At 36.1% G+C, this 19,037-nt stretch overlaps 3 protein-coding genes across 14 annotated transcripts in view; 1 reads left to right on the top strand and 2 right to left on the bottom strand.

The window, feature by feature from the left end:
* The window catches only part of eIF5 (eukaryotic translation initiation factor 5), a 40,128-nt gene extending 36,173 nt beyond the window's left edge, over positions 1 to 3,955 (bottom strand). For 3 of the 5 annotated variants that reach the window (XM_076121130.1, XM_076121131.1, XM_076121134.1), the window contains exons 1-2: positions 3,729 to 3,955; positions 3,396 to 3,530 (exon numbers count right to left, since the gene is read on the bottom strand). The gene's annotated coding sequence lies outside the window, so the exon portion shown is untranslated. Of the gene's footprint in view, positions 1 to 3,395; positions 3,531 to 3,608 lie in introns of all 5 variants that reach the window. The other 2 variants (XM_076121132.1, XM_076121133.1) reach the window with 2 other exon arrangements.
* A 529-nt stretch (positions 3,956 to 4,484) lies between these two features.
* Positions 4,485 to 9,151, top strand: LOC142977187 (mitochondrial import inner membrane translocase subunit TIM44). The gene is made up of 8 exons (XM_076120940.1): positions 4,485 to 4,649; positions 4,733 to 4,828; positions 5,280 to 5,441; positions 5,782 to 5,923; positions 6,524 to 6,630; positions 7,160 to 7,249; positions 7,534 to 7,656; positions 7,899 to 9,151. The coding sequence occupies exons 1-8, from the start codon at positions 4,647 to 4,649 to the stop codon at positions 8,484 to 8,486; spliced, it is 1,311 nt and encodes a 436-aa protein (XP_075977055.1). The 5' UTR covers positions 4,485 to 4,646; the 3' UTR covers positions 8,487 to 9,151.
* Positions 9,152 to 9,559: 408 nt separating this feature from the next.
* The window catches only part of LOC142977186 (echinoderm microtubule-associated protein-like 2), an 89,419-nt gene continuing 79,941 nt past the window's right edge, over positions 9,560 to 19,037 (bottom strand). For all 8 annotated transcript variants that reach the window (XM_076120933.1, XM_076120934.1, XM_076120937.1 and 5 more), the window contains 10 exons: positions 18,506 to 18,692; positions 17,980 to 18,188; positions 16,871 to 16,997; positions 16,222 to 16,352; positions 15,899 to 16,020; positions 15,364 to 15,496; positions 12,850 to 12,937; positions 12,191 to 12,335; positions 11,759 to 11,840; positions 9,560 to 11,367 (listed from right to left, as the gene is read on the bottom strand). In XM_076120933.1, coding sequence (XP_075977048.1) covers positions 11,242 to 11,367; positions 11,759 to 11,840; positions 12,191 to 12,335; positions 12,850 to 12,937; positions 15,364 to 15,496; positions 15,899 to 16,020; positions 16,222 to 16,352; positions 16,871 to 16,997; positions 17,980 to 18,188; positions 18,506 to 18,692 — 1,350 coding nt within the window. In that variant the 3' untranslated portion in view covers positions 9,560 to 11,241. The remainder of the gene's footprint in view (positions 11,368 to 11,758; positions 11,841 to 12,190; positions 12,336 to 12,849; positions 12,938 to 15,363; positions 15,497 to 15,898; positions 16,021 to 16,221; positions 16,353 to 16,870; positions 16,998 to 17,979; positions 18,189 to 18,505; positions 18,693 to 19,037) is intronic.

Here is a 19,037-nt window from a genome sequence, read left to right as displayed (position 1 = left end):
ATAAGTGAATGTATGTGTGGTACGTGAGCGGAATTATACCGCTGTTAAATGACGAGGATAACACTTGCGGATTGACTATGTGAATCTTTTGCACGTTTTGGTCTACGCTACGGCAAATTAAGAGTGACCTTTTTACGCCAGAATATCATGGTACCAAAGGAAATTGTTAAAAAAACGAGGCTTATTTCTGGACAAGGGGGAAAAGGGTTCATGTTCAATAAGTACCCGAGAGTTTACCATCATGATGGCTACAAAATTATGTCGAACTAAGCACATAGCACGATGTTGGTAGGCTCCAAACGAAACTTCTGTTTCGGAATCCCAAAGACCCTTTGAAGATCTGTTTGAGTACACAAAAACAAATATAAAAGCAAAAGAAGTTCCCATTCCATTCATTTTCAAGAGCCCCCTCCATTCGTAAATAAGCTTGATAAGTTGATAACTTTTACTTGTAAAAGTAATCTCGGAGGCCTTCAAAAGTCAATTTAGCCGTACAAGTTAGAGATAGCGATCTTAATGTCAAAGTTTATCGCTCAGGGGCCCGGGGCGATAGGTTAATAAACAGGAAAATGATGAGCGGTAGGAAGGATGCGTTAAGTAATTACATGTAACATCTAATTTCAATTATCTTAAGTGCTCGTATTCAGAATATACACGTGTTATATTTATGAATAGAACAAATTTACCTTTATTAAACATAGAATCTGTTGTAATGTATCAAAGCAGTTACGATCTCGCTATGAATATTTTTTATTTAGTAGAGTTTGCACAGCATGCAACTAGATATTTGAACAGACAAATTAAGAAATAATTGGGACACTCTCGCGACTTTTTTATAAACATTGAAATTTCCACAGCTTTAAAACCAATCGACAAAGGTGCGATAAGCACTACGACGATTTACTATTCGGCCATAGATCGGCCCTCAAGGCACAATTGCCATGTCACGGGGCAAAGGTCTATGATAAAAAGACACGTATTTTGCCTATTTTCTGGTCTTTTATCAAATAAGCACTCTCGTGGCACAGTAGCAAAACTCCTATCAATTAACAAGCATTTACATCCTCTACTGGACTCAAAGCGTATAATTTTAAACAATGTACTTTATGGCGATAATACGTGGTCTATGAAGCCTCAGTCCTCGGGCTGTCGTAATAACAGAGTGAAGATAATAGCCTGCAATTATAACATCTGCATTGATAACGATTGACACGTCCGAGCCGACAATCGATATTCGCTAGACGTCGCTGCGGTTATTTTAGAAAGCAGACGATTTACTATTTGTTAGCACTACTATAGGTTAAATGTATGTATTGTACGTTCAAAATAAGATCTCGAGTGATTCTTATTATAATGTACTACTAATATGAACACTGTTGAAAATGTAAGGATTATGGAACCGTTTTATTCAATGTCTATTCGGCCATCTTGCCTGGTGCAAGTAGACCGAACAAAAGCAGACTACCTACGCAGAAATAACGAGCGGTCGGGAATTATAATGTTAAAATATTTATCGCATTACAACCCATTAAAAAATCGCGACGGTATAAAAACAAACTTGATTACTCTAATGGTTTTCTTTAATTAGATCCTGCCATAGCCCACGATGCCGCGGCGCCTCGCTGTCTAAGGGCTCGGTGTACCGACAATTTTAACCACGACTTAAACACGTTGGTATTATGCATCGTAAATACAGGACCTATCGTCTTTTAGTCATAATTTTTAAATAACTAGGCTAGGTGATAATAAATTAGTAATCTCTTTGAAATTACTTTTTATTACCTAGTAAAGTTACTGAAAACACAGATGGTTTAAGGATGAATATGATGCTTTGTAATATTTATTAAAAATATTGTATATAGTATAATATTGAACTAACCGTTGGTCAGATTGGTTAGGAATTCATTCAAATAAATTAACCAGATTGTGGTAAAAAACACATTTGCCTTTATTTGGTTGATAAATGTTAAACATAGTGTCAGTTTGCTTTTTTATATTGTTCCCTTATTTATCATCTAAAACATTGTAAGATTTGAGAGCCTAAATCTGAAGTCTAAGATAGCATTTAACCCATCAAGTGAAAACAAAGCAAGGCAATGATAACAGATAATATTATGTGTAATAATAAAACAGAATGTCAATTTCACTGTTACAATGTGACACTTACTACCAGAGTTAATTAACATGAGATAATATTGAAGATAGTGTATAATTGGAATCATCATTTGTTTCACATTCATTGCTACTGTTATCTCTGAATGCAGCTGATATTTTGTGCTTTGAGATATTTTTTGTCATTTATGTATACATCGGTATGCCATTAGAAGTAAAAGAATTTTGGGCCGATAATACCATCATCAGAAAAATATTTCCTAATTATGTCTGAAACTGATTTATTCATTTCCATTTAAGTGTTTCATTGGTATGCCATAGCCTAAGGTTTTTTTGTTTTTTCAACAGAAAAAGAATTGAATATCGAATTATGTCTGAATCTGATTTATTGATTTTATAAACAAGCTTGGGAAAGTAATTATCAATGTTATAAGAGCAGAAATAAACATAAGTTAGACAAAATATTACCGGATAGACTAACCTGAATACTGAAAGGCATGGGTACAAAAGATTTACCTAATATTAATTCTATTTTTGATAGATAAGCCACCGTAAGACTGATATAACCATCTAATATTGAGTCTAATAGAGCCTAGCTCTATACCAGTCCCAGCCTTTTCATTATACAGGCAGAATTCTGTGATTTCTGTTTTTTTTTTATTCCATATTGTTTGACGTGCTTATTCTCCATAATGTAAGGTAATGCAGATTGATAAGTAAAATTATTCAACATGAAATGGTAAATTTTAGCTACAATATGGATAAGATTATAAAATTCAATAATTTATAATCATGGTGATGCAAATGATAACAGAATTATAAATATTGTAATATATCAATGCTGGAATCAGCAGTGAATTCGAAAATGTCGATTATTATTTACTTTATTTTGATAATTTCAATTATATTTCATAGTTCCTGTCTGCCAAGATGTTTTCTAAGATTAATCAGTATTGAAATGATTATTTTAATCATGTTTCATACATAAAATCCTTTACGAAACCGTGGTGCAATATTGCGATATCACAACTAAATGACAAACACTTTTGGTTAGCATTTGGATGATAAATCTCTGCCAAGTCTTTTCGAAATTGTGTCAGCATATTGCAGATAAATGCTTGCTTGATTTCTATTCAAATAATGCAGAAATCTTCAAAAGATATTCCTTTAAAGCTGACGTGAGTAGAACTGCACTGTGGGTAATTAAAAAAACTGAATATGTTTGTCCACGCGGACAATATTGAAAAACTGCGGCCGTATAACTTGAATCACTTTTCACTCACCTTTATATCTTGCTAAAGTCATATAAAACGGTAACGCCCCAATGGACGAGAGCTGACGAACGGGATCAATTGTTGATACTGGCTTCCAGGAAGCTGGCACCAGATGAACTGCCTCCAACACGCCGGGCGCACAACCTGCCGCAATCAGTAACACCACAATCAGCTTATATTACACACTAACACTCTCAACGCAACATTTCCGACTATTCTAACCAATTTCTACTGCGGCAATGTACGCACCAGCTGGCGAAAACGTGGTGACCACGGTCCGCGATACCTACTATAGTATACGTAAATATGGACTAAGATATTCGATATTACGTCGCTAGCTACCTTCCACTGTCTATGACGAAGCACCTCGCAATTTCACCCTCGGTGTGCACAGGAAACACGCAATATTGTAGGACTCACGATCGACTACGAACGAACATAAAATAAACGAAATTTCATCAAACGCAACACGTTTCCGTAGCTAAATATGACGACAGAAAATAAATGAAAATTGTACACTTTCTTATGTTTCTTGAACTGCCTTCACACCGGAAACGAGCATTTTTTTAAAACTTGAAACAGCGATTATCTCATATTTTAAAATACACGAATTTATGTTAGAAAAATATTTCATTTCTAAATCTTTCAACGCTGATGATGTACAGAAAATTTGTTATTTGATTATTTGCAAGAAACATGCAAAAATCAACTCCGAAATAAAATTGTCAACAGGAAGTACAAAAACTTTTAAACAATTTGCTCTTGTCTATGAAAAATGACGGCTAGTTTTCTACCGATATCAACAAAGTTTTTAGCTATCGATTTTAACAAAAAGAAACGCATAGTTTGATACTTTTATGTAAAAATAGTTTCATGGCTTTCTTAGGGAGAGTAAATAAATCATTTTCGTCAAATAATCTTTTTCTTTTTATGCCTTTTATTTATTGTCTCTGGTGGAGGAATTTCACTGCAAACATGCAAAACCGTGATTGGCTATTGATTATACGCAAATCGTGTGATTGGTGGATTGTTAAAACGTCAAATTTCAGGAATAGACAAAAGTAAATCTATATTTTACCGCAGCAAAAACAACCTTGAGTCTTTTTGACATATGATTGCACGGATTATGAATGAGTTTTCATCGATGTCGTCCTAAAATTAGATTTTCCATTTTATATAGCTGGTATTACAATAGTGTAGTGTAGTAAAAACGCAGAAGGTTCGAAATAATCCGTGTGATTTCCTAGATTATTGACAAAAATGGTAAGACATTGACGACGGTATTTTAGGTTAGGTTATGTCCAATGTCCTTGTAGAACGACTATTTTGAATTATTTCTTTTTCAGCATACATGTAGACAGTTACTATATAATTCGGCAAGATGGAAATGTGCATTGCCAATAAATCTGAAAACGACGGTGCTCAACATCAAACCAGAACAGGTAAGATTGTATAATGGTCGTCTTCGTAATGATGAAATTTTTATTAAAACCTTCATGATATTGACAGCCGTAGGAAAAGACTGCATTAGAGGCCAAAATAATAAAGTTGTTGAGAAAAACAAACGATGTTTATGTCATAAAAACACCATAACTCAATACGATAATAACAAACCTATTAGAAATAAAAAATCTTACTAGCCTTACTGGGAAATTTGAGTTTATACTAGTAGGAATTATTTACATGAAAACTAGAATATCATATTCATAGGTATTGTAGACTACTCTAGGAAGAAGAATTTCTTAACCAGTTAGAACACTGTTTAAAAATTTAGTGACCTTTTTTTATCAAGCAAAGTTGAGAGTTAAGTATGGAGAATAAAACTCTACCCTTATACAAATATTTATTTTACGAAAAGAAATAAAATTCAGCATATGTAATTTGAAATTTCAGTACACAGCCTTAGAATGGCGTCACTACTCCTCACGGAAGGGCTTCTTCTCATCAATCATAGAGAACATCAAGGAGGACATAGCCAAGAACAAGGAGATGAAGGAAAACATCAAGAGGTTCAGGGAAGAGGCCTCCAAGTTGGAGAATTCTGAGGCTTTACAGGTATAAACAGAAAACTATTATAATAACTTCTGTTATATCATTATGTAACTGACTGTTGACTGAAACCCACTGTTTTCCTAAATTAACATTTGATTTAATTACAGTTTAATTTAATTTTGAGACCAATTAATTTAATTTACTTATTTAATAAAAAAAATTTGAAAAACGATTTTTATGTACCTACAGCGTAATTACAAACATAACTACACAAAAACAACATAAATAAACATACACTGTACAGTGAACAAATATTCATTCTCAGCTGTGTAAAACTATTGCTTAACAACTTACATTGTTGTATCATTGTATCATTATTAATATGATTCATCATTATTTGTAGGCAGCTAGAAGAAAGTTCCATGCGGTTGAGTCAGAAGCTTCCAAGAGCTCGGAAGTACTGAAGGAAACCCTGGAGGGAATCAAGGGCAAGATGGAGCATGTGATTGAGGAGGCCAGCAAGACTGACATTGCTAAGAAAGCCGGTAAGGACTCCTATTGTTAATTAGTAAGAAGAATTCTGCTGCTGCTGACTTTCACTTATGCTGACTAGTCTATCAATGGCCTGTAACTATAAAGACAGACTAGTTTTCAATGAAGCCATAAAATAATATACTCTTTATTTAATTTAATCTATATTAATATAATAAAACTGAAGAGTTTGTTTGTTTGAACGCGCTAATCTCGGGAACTACTGGTCCGATTTGAAAAATTATTTCAGTGTTAGATAGCCTATTTATCGAGGAAGGCTATAGGCTATATATCATCACGCTACGACCAGTAGGAGCAGAGTACCAGTGAAAAATGTTACAAAAACGGGGAAAATTATGATTCTCTTATGTGATGCAAGCGAAGTTGCGCGGGTCAGCTAGTAATTAATAAAGCATGAAGTATGACAATATTCTTGAAATATGATTCTATGAACTATCTACAAATTCAGTGTCAAAATTCTGCTTTATGGCACTTAATGTAATATATTTAACTTAATTATGCTGCCATAACCTTGTTGCAATGTTGTTCATGGTGTTGTTTGTTACATAATAGACTGCTTTCTTTGACTCACAAGCTTAAATTATTGTTTTCAGGAAAAATAACAGAGGATTTGTCAAAGACTGCAAAAGGCGCGGCTGAGAGTATAGCAGATAAGAGTCAGAAATTGGGACAGACTAGTGCTTTCAGAACTATCTCACAAGTGAGTGTTAATTACATGTATATTAGCTACATTAGAAGTACAAATGAGTATATTAGTATATCATTAGTATATGTGATTCAATGCATGCTCATATATGTACTAAAAGATAACACCACAATAATAAGTCTTATTTCATTTTTTTTAAACAAATCTAATATGAGTATGTTTAATACCACAATTCAGGCTGAGAACAACATACTTTGTATACACACATAGTTGATTTTAATCTCCTTTAATTAAGTTTTATAAATTCTAAAATTAACTTGGACACGAAGTTGGCCAATAAGCATAAAGTATTATTCTTATTTTGCTATATCATTGTATCAGGCATGGAAATTACATAATAACTTTATCAAGATACAAACAATAGATAAAGTCAATATCTAAAATCTGATTAGTATTGCTATGTTCTACAACTTTTTCCTTAGGTAATACTGTATATTTGTACATGTACCAAGTGACATTCTTTTGTCTCTACCTACCCCTTTCGGAAAAAGGCGTGATTTTATGTATGTGTTGTATGTTTCAGGCGACAGCAGTAGTGAAAGAGGAGATCACACCGCGAGGTTTGGAGGGACGCGTTTATATCTCACCACTGTCTTTACGGAAACGTGTTGAAGTAAGTTAATATAACATTGATACTAATTAACTATTTAACAGACAGAAACTGATGGAAAATGGATCAGGATGGCTGTCGTTGTTTCGGTTAGTTAGCAATCTGGTAAACGTATATTGTAGTCGTACTAATATTATGCGCAGATTTTCTCACGAAGAGTCTACTGGACAGATTTTAATCAAATTTGGTACACTGTTAGCGTATAATCACGATTTTCATTCGCGTAGTCGGAGACGTCGACAGAATCTGGTAGAATTAATAGTAAATGAATTTGCGTGATGTTCCAGGTGGCTGCGGACGAGCGCACGTTCTCCCCGGACACGGAGACGACGGGTGTGGAGCTGCACAAGGACTCCAAGTTCTACCAGCAATGGGAGAACTTCAAGAACAATAACCAATATTTCAATAAGGTATGTCACTTTGAACTAGGAAATTGTTTGCAATAAATTCCGGCTCAAAACTAATACACATATTCATTAAGCTTTCTGGATTTTTGACTGATCAGTAAAACTAAAAGATAAAAGAATACCATAGCATAAGAACAGATTTAAATATTCTTGTAAGTTTTTAAAATTCTTCTGTCTATATCTACTACTAAAACTTTGACTTCAGCTTTAGCCACCATTAAAAATATTTCTGAATGGATTTCCAGGTACTAGACTGGAAACTAAAATACGAAGAATCAGACAACCCCATGGTGAGAGCATCGCGTTTCGTCACTGAGAAGTTTGGCAGTTTGTTCGGCAACATATTCGAGAAGACTGAACTATCCAAGACACTGACCGAAATATGCAAGATCGACCCCAACTTCACATCGCAAAAGTTCCTCGAAGACTGTGCGAACGACATCATACCGAATATTCTAGAAGCGATGGTGCGCGGCGACCTGGACATACTGAAGGACTGGTGCTACGAGGGCGTGTTCAACATACTGGCCACTCCTATCAAACAGTGCAAACAGCTCGGCTACTACCTCGACTCGAAGATCCTCGACATTGAACAGATCGAGCTCGTCATGGGCAAGATGATGGACCAGGGTCCCGTACTAGTCATTACATTCCAGTCACAGCAGATCATGTGCGTGAGAGACGCGAAACACAACGTGATCGAGGGATCACCCGACAAGGTGATGAGAGTGAACTACGTGTGGGTGCTGTGCCGGGACCCGCAGGAGCTCAACCCCAAGGCGGCGTGGAGACTGCTCGAGTTGTCCGCCAACAGCGTAGAACAGTTAATATAGGTGTATTATGTAGTACAATTAAATCGTTGACTTTTAAGTATGGTTTTATATGAACCTGTCCGATATCCTACGAGGCCGCGAGACAAGACGAAACGTTCGACCGGGCTCGGCCCGCGGTAATATACACTTGTTGAGTAGCCACTGATTACTGACTGTTACGTTAAACGTAGTGAGTCAATTTTATACGACTGATGTCTGTTAAATATATATATCACTTATGTATACAGTCACGTAGTGTAGCCAAAGCGAACTCCGCCCGCCATTGTTGTAAATATAAGACAAGTTTAAGTTGTATCACAGAGGTTAATAGTTTGGTTACAATCGAGTTACTACACAATACCGGGAATTTATTTTTAAGTTTTTAGTACTCGCAAACCTTTCGAGAGTTTAGGTTTAACGTTAATTAATAATTTATTATATAAAGTTGCCGTCAATTCTACAAAATATTAATTGGTGAAATACATTGTATCCAATGAAATAGTAGTTCCGTTGTTATAAATGAAATAAGTTCACAAATGTAACAGAAATAAATATTACATTGAATGTTGTAAGGAAAGGTTTTTGAGTTACATTTCGTTTTGAGTAATAGTTTTATGTTTATTTTGTATTACTATTAGTTCGTTTCGTACGATTTATTATTTATTTTAATAAATTGTTTTATTTTATTTGTTGTCTTTTGTTCTTGCCTGGTACAATCATAATAGGGTTACTACCAGGCACGTTCTGACTAGGTCAGCAACTACCTACAGTTACTTAATTGTAATGTCGTTTCGACACAAGGAATCATGTTTCTGGAATTACATTTATTATTGAACAAGAATTCGTCTTTTAGGTTTATATTGTTAAACGCATAATGCGTTGTAAAACAACTCTGTTCTCGGATACTATTTAGGCTGCTCGCCCACGAGCTGCTTTTTGTAGCGATTTTGTCGCACTTAGCATCAAAACAGGTGCGAAGCGGTCGCGACCTGTGTGCCCGGTCTTAGCAGCCTGTAACTAAGAGCGTACACGAGCGAGTTCGTATACGAATGGTAATCGTTACAAGGTTTGGGAGGTAAAATAAACAACAGTACTAAATACTCAATTATATTGGAGGCACAATGAACAGACGGACGTCGGGACCGTCGACACAATAATATATTTACATTACAATAGTGCTACTACGTACGTGAGATATAACATCGAATGCTGTCGCAGTGACTAGGCTAGCTTAACACAAACACACTACATTACAAATTAATATTATATTAGCGCTTGGAATGCATTCTGGAATTAATTATTATTGTGGGGTTTGTGGAAATTAATGTTTTATTTTGTTAATTACTTGTACATGTTAAAGTATTGAAAGTATGGATGTTGTTCCTTTGTAGGGTTTAGCAGAGCCATAAAATAAATAAACGTCAGCTAAAATTATTGTATGTATTACAACATCTAATTAATAACAATAATTAACTAGTGACATTGACACTAAATTAAGCATTTGCTAATATGATAAAATGATTAAAATTATAGTTAAAGACTTGTTGCTGTAGTTTAAAGTAAAATATTAAAAGTTCTTACATTTAAAATTAATTTTCACAAACCACAGATCTTAAAATAATAAAAAATAAAAACTAATTTGTATTAAATTTCTTAAAATTACGTAAAATAATGTGTACATAATTGTATTATGCCTAAAATATTATAATTACGCGCCAAAAAGCTCAATCACATAATAATAAACTACACAGTGTTGCAAGTGTGTAAAATTCGTTAAAAACGTTAGTAGTGTTGCCATCCTCGCACTACACTTAGTGTTTAAAATCGACGGATTCTTGTTCTTATTTATAAACATTTATATTAACTTGTTATTCCTTAGGCGTAATAATTGGACATGTTTCCCAAATAAATGTTTATAAATACTGATTTCTTTCTACTTAGCTCTTTTGATCACAACCGTGCACCTATGCAACGCTAAAGTGTACAATTATTAATAATAATTATAAATATAAGATACAATTTGCATAAAAAACGAAAATACTTCGTCGAATAGGCGATTGAATAGGCGTCGCAGATCACAAAGTTAAAAACAGCTAAAAATGATTTTGCAAAAATTCGGTAGCATGATTTATGCATAATATTAGGCTATATGCAGACTATAGCCGCTGAATAAAACTGAAGAACAAATAGTATATTCCTTGTATATCTGTCGTATTGACTGAATATCGTGGTCAGACCCTTAAGCTCAGTTAATTCGGGTATTATCTACTACCACGTTACATCGGTCCCCTTTGAAGGCAAGTCTTAATTTGACTTGAAAAGTTTTGACATTAGACTGGTGTAAGAATAAGAAATTTCATATATTGGCTACTTTTTACATACGATAGTATACATTTTCCATCTCTTAAACCTCCCAGGCCAATTACATAAAATATTGAGAAACTGTCATTACAACTCAAAAGTAGTTTCTTCCTATATTCCTTTTCAAATAGAGCATTTAATGTTTGTTACGAGTTAAAAAAACCAAATAGCTAATCAAGAGTACGTTACCCGTATACGTGCAAATTATACGTACGTATACTATTCTTGTAAAAAGTAGCTAACATATTAAATACTCGGGCCATTTCAAATGTGCGAACTAAGTTTTATAATTTTATCGGAATTTCTCGCTCGCACTTACACATTTTTTATGATACTTTTGATTATGACGTAGTTCGCAAGTCTGTAACGGCCTGAGTATAGCCGAGTTGCTCGACTGTTGTATAAACAGTGTTGTTTAGTCGACGACCCACTGCATGACGCTGGTGTCGAGTCCGCCGGTGGTGATGAGGCGAGAGTCATCAGGCAGGAACCGAACACACGTCACGTGGGACGAATGACCGCCGTACTGGTGGCACAGCGACTGTGGGGAAAAATGCAAGTTAGTTTTGACAAATACAGTTTATGGTAGGGTTTTTTGGATGCTTGACAAAAAGAGACGACTATAGCCAGCTGCACTCACGGGTCGAAAAGTAATTTGTGGGTTAAGCAAACCTTGGCGCGGTCATTCCATAGATAGGTGACCGCATAGTGGTATTTGAACTGGGCGTCTCTGTGCTCCGGAGGACACGTAAAAAGTCGCTCCCGTTTGTTGGCAATTAAGATAGTCGTCAAAAGCTTTCGGGCGGCTTGAACAACTTTGACACTAGGTTGACCGCTGACCATACGATAAGACAGAATAGAAGATAGAGATACTAGATACGATAAGAAGACAAGAGGAATTAAAAGTACTATCTTGTGTAGTGATACTTTACCTTAGGCTGTGTAACAGGATAAGCATATAGCTTCACTTTACCGAAGTCATCACCAGTTGCAACGAGGCGACCGTCGTGGGACCTGCAAAACAAAGCGAAATTTTAAAATGTGACTGACCATATTCTTTGACGCTAACCCTCTTATTCATAAACACACTATAAACGTATTTTAGTTAAAAAGCTACTGTAATATGTTCTCTCTTTTTCATTTCGCTGAAGAGTGAAAGAAACAAAACACTTTATATGCCTTTCATAACTTCATATACATATGTTTATGAATAACAGGGTAAGTTTGCAACCTGTTGTGATATCAATCAACAAATATATAATCATATCTTTATAGAAATGTTCAATTTTCAGTTCGGAAACTTACGGAATAATGTCCTATCTCGAACGAAATAGAAAGCAAAGGTATATAATTGTTGTATTTACCTAGTACAGGAGTTGATGTCGGTCCCGTCAGCGTTCTCGGGCCACACGCCGATGGTCTGGAAGCTGATGGGGCACGTGTTGGTGGCCCACGTCACGTCACGCAGCTGGGTCGGGGTCGGGACTTGCCGACATGTGGTGGCGTTCCCTGAGGAAAAGACGTTACATTGTTCAGGCATTTTTAGTTATAGATTCAGTATGATATAAATGCTTCTGTGTCGCGTTTGGTAGTGTAACCGAGTGATGATTATGAATCAAGTCGGATAATACTATACTAGTAAATACTATTGGTGTTTTTTAACTTATATGAATATTTCTCATTGCATATGGCCCTATTATATGGTACTTACTAACATTGTTAATGGCAAAATGTGGGTGTAAAAGGTGTGATACTATGCATGTACAATGTACATATGTATACAGTTTGCTTTGAACCAGGTACTGAGGAAGAAATGATGCAATTTGAGTTTAGGTAACTGGTTCGGTTCTGATTATGAACAGTATTTGGGGTTATTGGTGACAGAATATGATTTAAAAGCAATGTCAATCAAAAATATGATTACTAGTACGTACGTATACGGTCACAAAATTTTAACGTGCACGTTAGCATCAAATTGTAAATACATCAGAAAGAGTTTAGACGTATATAAAGTAATACTCACAATACAACAGCTCATAGTCTCCGGAGTTGCTCCTGATGTACTGGCTGTCCTCCGACCAGTCGAGATGAGTGATGTAGCTCGAATGACCCTGTATAACACAAAGTATATAAGACACAAGTAAAGATGAGAGTTTGACGTATAGAGCGTAGGGCAGCCTGCTACAAACAACACACTTACTAAGTCCTACCTAATGGTACTCTATTCTACTGTAGAAGCAATTTTACGTAGGATCCTTTTGCATTAAGAAATTAAGGAGACATTTGTAGGCTAAATATTTTTTGGAGCTGTAGCGCGATTTTCTATATTCAGTATTATCCACTAGCGAGCGTTTGCAATTAAAATTATGTAAGTACTTTAAATAAAATGGTTTTACGAAAAGCGCTAGGGCCACTGATCAGTGTTTTATAATGTGTATTACTCGGTGGTCGATAGTTTTAGAAAATCGAATCTACGTCAATAGCATCACCTTGGTGTCAAAAGCGTCACTAAGCTCTACCTTCTTATTTAAATAGACTACATAAAGCTCATTAAAATTACATATTTTTTTTAGTTACCTACTGCTATTAACTAATTACGTTTCTATAAGTATTACAGCGCTACATTACAAAATAAATACAAATAACAATATACTTTTACATTTTCTACATATTTTAATACATAAAATCTATGAGCTTAATACTGTAAGCTGGCAAAATGATTTTAAACAAAAATAACATGCGATAAGGCTTGCTACACACAAATTCGGTTCGGCATTAATCGGCATCGCCGGGCGGCACAACCGCAATATGTGAAAATGAACTCGATCGACACAAGCCGAACAAGTGAGTCGAGTCCGTTTTGTTGGTCGATTAATATCGTCAAACAGAATATGTGTGCAAGGCTTACAATGTATGTAGTTATGTTGTTACCCTTCTACGTTTTTTCTCCGTGCACTATGATAGGCGTGAAATTCAGTCAATGTTAGGACATCATCAGTAAGTACATAGATTTGCTACCATAGGTCTATAGATAATACTATGGTACATTTTAACCCTTTGACCGCCACGGTCGGCTATACTCGACAACTCAGGAAGTGTTCACGACGCTTTCGTCGGCAAATGTCGACATAAATATAACCTCGTGAGCACGTTCTGATTTGTCGAGTACCTATAGCCGACCGTGGCGGTCAAAGGGTTAAGGTTGAAGTACGGAAATTGGTTATAAAAAGTAAAAGGGTTCTAAGATGATTCTTTGAAGTATTTCTTTCTAGAGATCTATGATTACTGATAAATTAAGATATGGGTACTATGAGTTGATTGAACAATAAATAAATTGTTAAGTATTATTCTAGAAGATTTGCTATTATTTTACTTACCTAACTACATTTTTATGAAACTACAAATAAGTAACCTATGTTTTGACACAATTTTAACAAGTTAAATTTGATCGAATTTAATTTTGAGAATTAACCTCCAATGACTTCAACTATTTAAATATTAAACAAAAAAATCATTAGTATAGTACTACTATCTATAAACTTATTTAATCCAACTAAATAATCATTAATCTTTGTACCACTGTGTTCATACTTATCTATTTAATCCTTATAATTAAAATTTTGATTTCAAATATTTTAACAGCACATTAGTTTAAACTTTATTTCTTCATCTACTCGATCTCCCTATGTTTATTCCCCTTATGTCCTCTAAAGTCAATATTTATAAAGTACATATACTAACCAAGCATCTGATTTCCCTTATACCCTCTATAGCTAGTATCCATACTAATATTATAAATGCGAAAGTAACTCTGTCTGTCTGTCTGTCTGTCTGTCTGTCTGTCTGTCTGCTACTCAATCACGTCTAAACTACTGAACCAATTTGCATGAAATTTGATATGGAGATATTTTGATACCCGAGAAAGGACATAGGCTACTTTTTACCCCGGGAAAATCACGCATATCCCGGGAAAATTCAGGTGGCGATCGAAGTCGCGAATAATCAATATTATAATGACATTAAATTAACAAATTCCGTTGTCATGGCAACTGTTTTAATGGCGGATATGCCTTAGCGCGACTTCGTTATATTTTTTTTTTTTTTTTAATAACCCATTTCTGTCCCACTGCAGGGCAAGGGTCTCCTCCCAAACGAGGGGGAGGGGTTAGGCCTTGAGTCCACCACGCTGGCCAAGTGCGGGTTGGGGACTTTGCATGCCCTCAATAAATGTGTTAAACAAATTTTAGGCATGCAAGGTTTCCTCACGATGTTTTTCCTTCACCGTTAGAGCAAGTGATAATTATTTCTAATACACAATCTCGTTATATTATGAGATATAAATAATTTTAAGAATATTTTTCGTGAAAAAAAGCATATTTTATATCATCACGCTACGACCAATAGGAGCAGAGTAACAGTAAAAAAGTGTTACAAAAACGTGGAAAATTCTGAATCTGAAAATTCTCTCTTATGTGACGCAAGCGAAGTTGCGCGGGTCAGCTAGTATATTATAAAGTAATAAGGTTTATATACTAACCAAGCACTTGCCAAGCCGTGAGTACCTAGCGCCGTTATCATCGACGCGGTACACGTATATGAAGTTGTCGCGAGAGCCCAGCGCCACCAGCTTGTTGTCCGGGGAGTATTGGATCGTTTGGATCGGCTCCGAACTGCAATCATGTCACAATATTAATGTATTTGTAAAATAAACACATTACCCCCAAATGCGGCGAGCAGTCGGGTAATTATGACAACCCTAGAACGTTAAACTAATCCTATGTAGTGAGTAATATCACAGTCTTTTGTGTAGGTGAAGGTGTAGGATTTTCTTATTATTTAGACTTAATTACACGACACTGGCTATACGGCTATTTGCGCGACGATAAAGTCGATCCAGATTTTTCAAAGATTCTATCTCTATCATTCTCATGGCATGTATTGTATCATGAAGTTACATATATGCTTTTTACAAAAATAGGAGGAGTTTTTTTTTGTGGCTAGTATTTCGATATAACCTATGTCTTACTTTTTCTTATAATATAACAAGACCTAAAGTTAAGTCATATACATACCCGTCATGATGTTGCGACAGCAGTTCCCTGGACTGGGGGTCGAACACGAGCCACTTGCCGGTGAGACAGCCCACCGCGATCACTCCACCGTCACGAGACCATGCGCAACACTGCGCTCGCTCCTGTACAAGTATCATGAAAAATATTAGAAACACAAATTAGACACACATTTTCATGCAGTTATCACCCGTACATAGAGCGACTACCGAGGAAGGTATAACTTTTTTAGGATTTGTATAAAAAAACTTTTTAAACCAGGTTGATCCAGGTCACTAAATTATTCAATAAAAGTCATAATTTGAAGTGTCTGTGCAAGTACATACTTCAATATCTTTGCTCCACACAGTGGAGTGACTGAGTCCGTCCCACAGCTGCAGCAGGCGGTCCCAGCCAGCTGACACGAACTGTGGCAGCGACGGGTGAGCTGCTAGACCCCACAGCTCATCCACGTGACCTGAAAACATACATTAGTTAGATTCCAATTTCCAAAACGTGTAGCTTTTTATAAAAGGTCAAAGACAAAAATCGCGCTCATTAAAAATTACAAAAAAAAGCTTTAGTTTAGCCATTGGACTAACTATTGAAACATAAAAAATCTATTGTTTATGTTATGATGTTAAATGTCGATAAACACAAAACATATTTATAATTAACAACAAAATAACAATTATATTATTTTATTTCTACAAGTTTTGGCCAACTTATAACGGCCTAGATTGCACTTTAATTTTCACTTTTTTTTAAAGGGGGTAATGCATTAAGCATACACCTGCGCCCTGGGTGGAGTGCAGAGTTATGTGGGGTACGGCCGCTTGTGGCGGCATGCGGCGGGATAACTGCCGAAGCATGTACCACAAGCAGCACGCTACAACTTTCATTTTAACCTCACTTACTAGGTATCTTAAACTATTGACAACAGAGCAAGAAAGTACTCATATCTGTGATAAGTTATAACAAGTAATGGTATGTTACCGAGCACGGCGGGCGCGAAGCCTAGCTGCAGGTCCCCGTGCAGCACGCAGTTCCTGGTGGTGCCCACGAACAGCTGCGAGCCGCGGCCCTCCGCCACCACGCGCACCCCGCCGTAGTGACCCTCGATCTGACAACACACACACAATACATTCAATACTCTTGCTAAAGTTGTAGAGGATGAAAGCAATCAGTAGTAAGTCAATATACAACGTGCCGCTACAATCGCTTATTTCCTTCAACGTATGGCTAGAGCTAGCGGTCCTTAGTCATGTAAAGTACAACAATTTGCATTATTATTATTAATCACCGACTTATTAACAATTAACTTAATTAACAAATTTCCACAGCCTGTACATAACCAAATCGAGTAAAGTTTGTTCACCTGGCTCGCGAGTCATTTGATATTCGAATCAATGAAACTAAATTGAGAAAGAATGCTACTACAATAAAGCCTCTCTCTCCTAGCGTCCTCCTATTGGACGGGCGGCGCACGCGACGTTGCCGCACCTTTTGATGTACTTTGATTGTTTATACAGAGTGATACTGTTTTGTTTACATTTTTTCATTATTTAGTATGTGTGACATTTAAGTTTTTTCAATTAGCCAACAATGTTATTTTTTAGTTTGTTACATGTTTATTAAGCCCTAACCTTACCCATAGGTTGAAGGAAATAAGCCATTGGAGCGGCACGTTGTATAAATCTTTTTGAGACATTTTCCGAAAAAAAGGTTTTAAGGTTTAAGATTCGTCGTTCTTGGGCTTACAAACTTAGTTATAGTACGCTAGATAGCATGGTTTTTTAATTAAAATAAAATTATTATTGCATTTAGAAGTCACTCGTTCGAGAAACATCACTTTCCCATTTCTTACCCGGTACTCTTCCTCCGTTAGGTCTCCTTCCGACAGAGGGAGGAGATAGGCCTTGAGACCTCGTAAACAAATATTATTACTTCTTCGCAAAATAAAGCTCAAATACCAGTCAACCATAAGCTCCAAAGACCTCATCTGAGTAGCTTCAAGTCCTGTATTTTAAATACGCCTACTATGTTACCTATTATACTCTAATTATTAACCTGCACTAACTAATTATAATCAAAACACTACTCACAATATTCTCCACACCAGCCGCATTCATATCAGGATCGAAGAGTACCACTCTCCCATCCTTCCCGCCGCCGGTGACGATGTTGCCTTCCTTCAGACAACAGATGCTGAACACGGAGCCGTCGTGGACCCCGCGGACCAACTTCATGATGGTGTTGGTGCCTCGACCCCATACTATTATGTTGCCGTTTGAGTCTCCTGATAGAACGTCACCTGGAGAAAGATATGTTGCGATGAAAAATAATTTATTTAATATTATACTAGCCGACCCGCGCAGCTCCTTTCACCTTTTCACAGTTAAAAGTTATGGTTTAAAAGTTATGTTTTCTCAGTTACCAGTATATCATGCATCTATGAAATCCAGATGCGTAACTGGCTATGGGCGCAAAACTGTACCATGAAGGTCATCAAAAGTATTAATTAAGATTTTAGTTACATACGCATGAAACTATCATTCATAGCATTAAGTGGGTAAAGCAATCTAGCCATGGATACATAAAAGATGGATTGCCGAAGGTGTTTCAACTCACCGTTATGATTGAAGCCGAGACAGGTGACGTATTTAGGCTTGTCCCTGGTCTCGAACACGCCCATGCGCTTGTACAGCATGTTGGTCTGGTCGAGGGTCCAGAACGCGATGTGGTTCTTGCCGCAAGTCACTATCTGGTTGCGGTCCAGCGGGTGGAACTCAGCCGCTACTACTGTGTCTACTGAACACTAAAAAGGAAATGGGAATGCTTTTTACTTTTAGAGTACATGATCACTTGCATATTTTTTTCTCTCGTAAACTTGGCTTTAAAGCTTCCAGTTTATTACTATGTATGCTGGCCTAGGCGTTACGAATTTTAAGTTCTAGATTTGTACCTATATTTTTATTTGGTGTATTTACGATATTATTTCTATAAAGAAAGCAATGCTTAAGATCTTAACGTGTGCCACAATTTATAAACCTAAAATCACAGAGCAGAAAAACATTGTATAATTAACCATGGAACTAGAATCCTTATGTATTACAATTATCACCAAACAGAGCAGAAAATGTATAATAGTGATCAATATGAG

The sequence above is a fragment of the Anticarsia gemmatalis genome, chromosome 12 (assembly GCF_050436995.1).
Source record: "Anticarsia gemmatalis isolate Benzon Research Colony breed Stoneville strain chromosome 12, ilAntGemm2 primary, whole genome shotgun sequence".
Lineage (NCBI taxonomy): Eukaryota > Metazoa > Arthropoda > Insecta > Lepidoptera > Erebidae > Anticarsia > Anticarsia gemmatalis.
The sequence above is the reverse complement of the archived record's forward strand: the minus strand, read 5'-3'. Positions and strand labels throughout refer to the sequence as shown.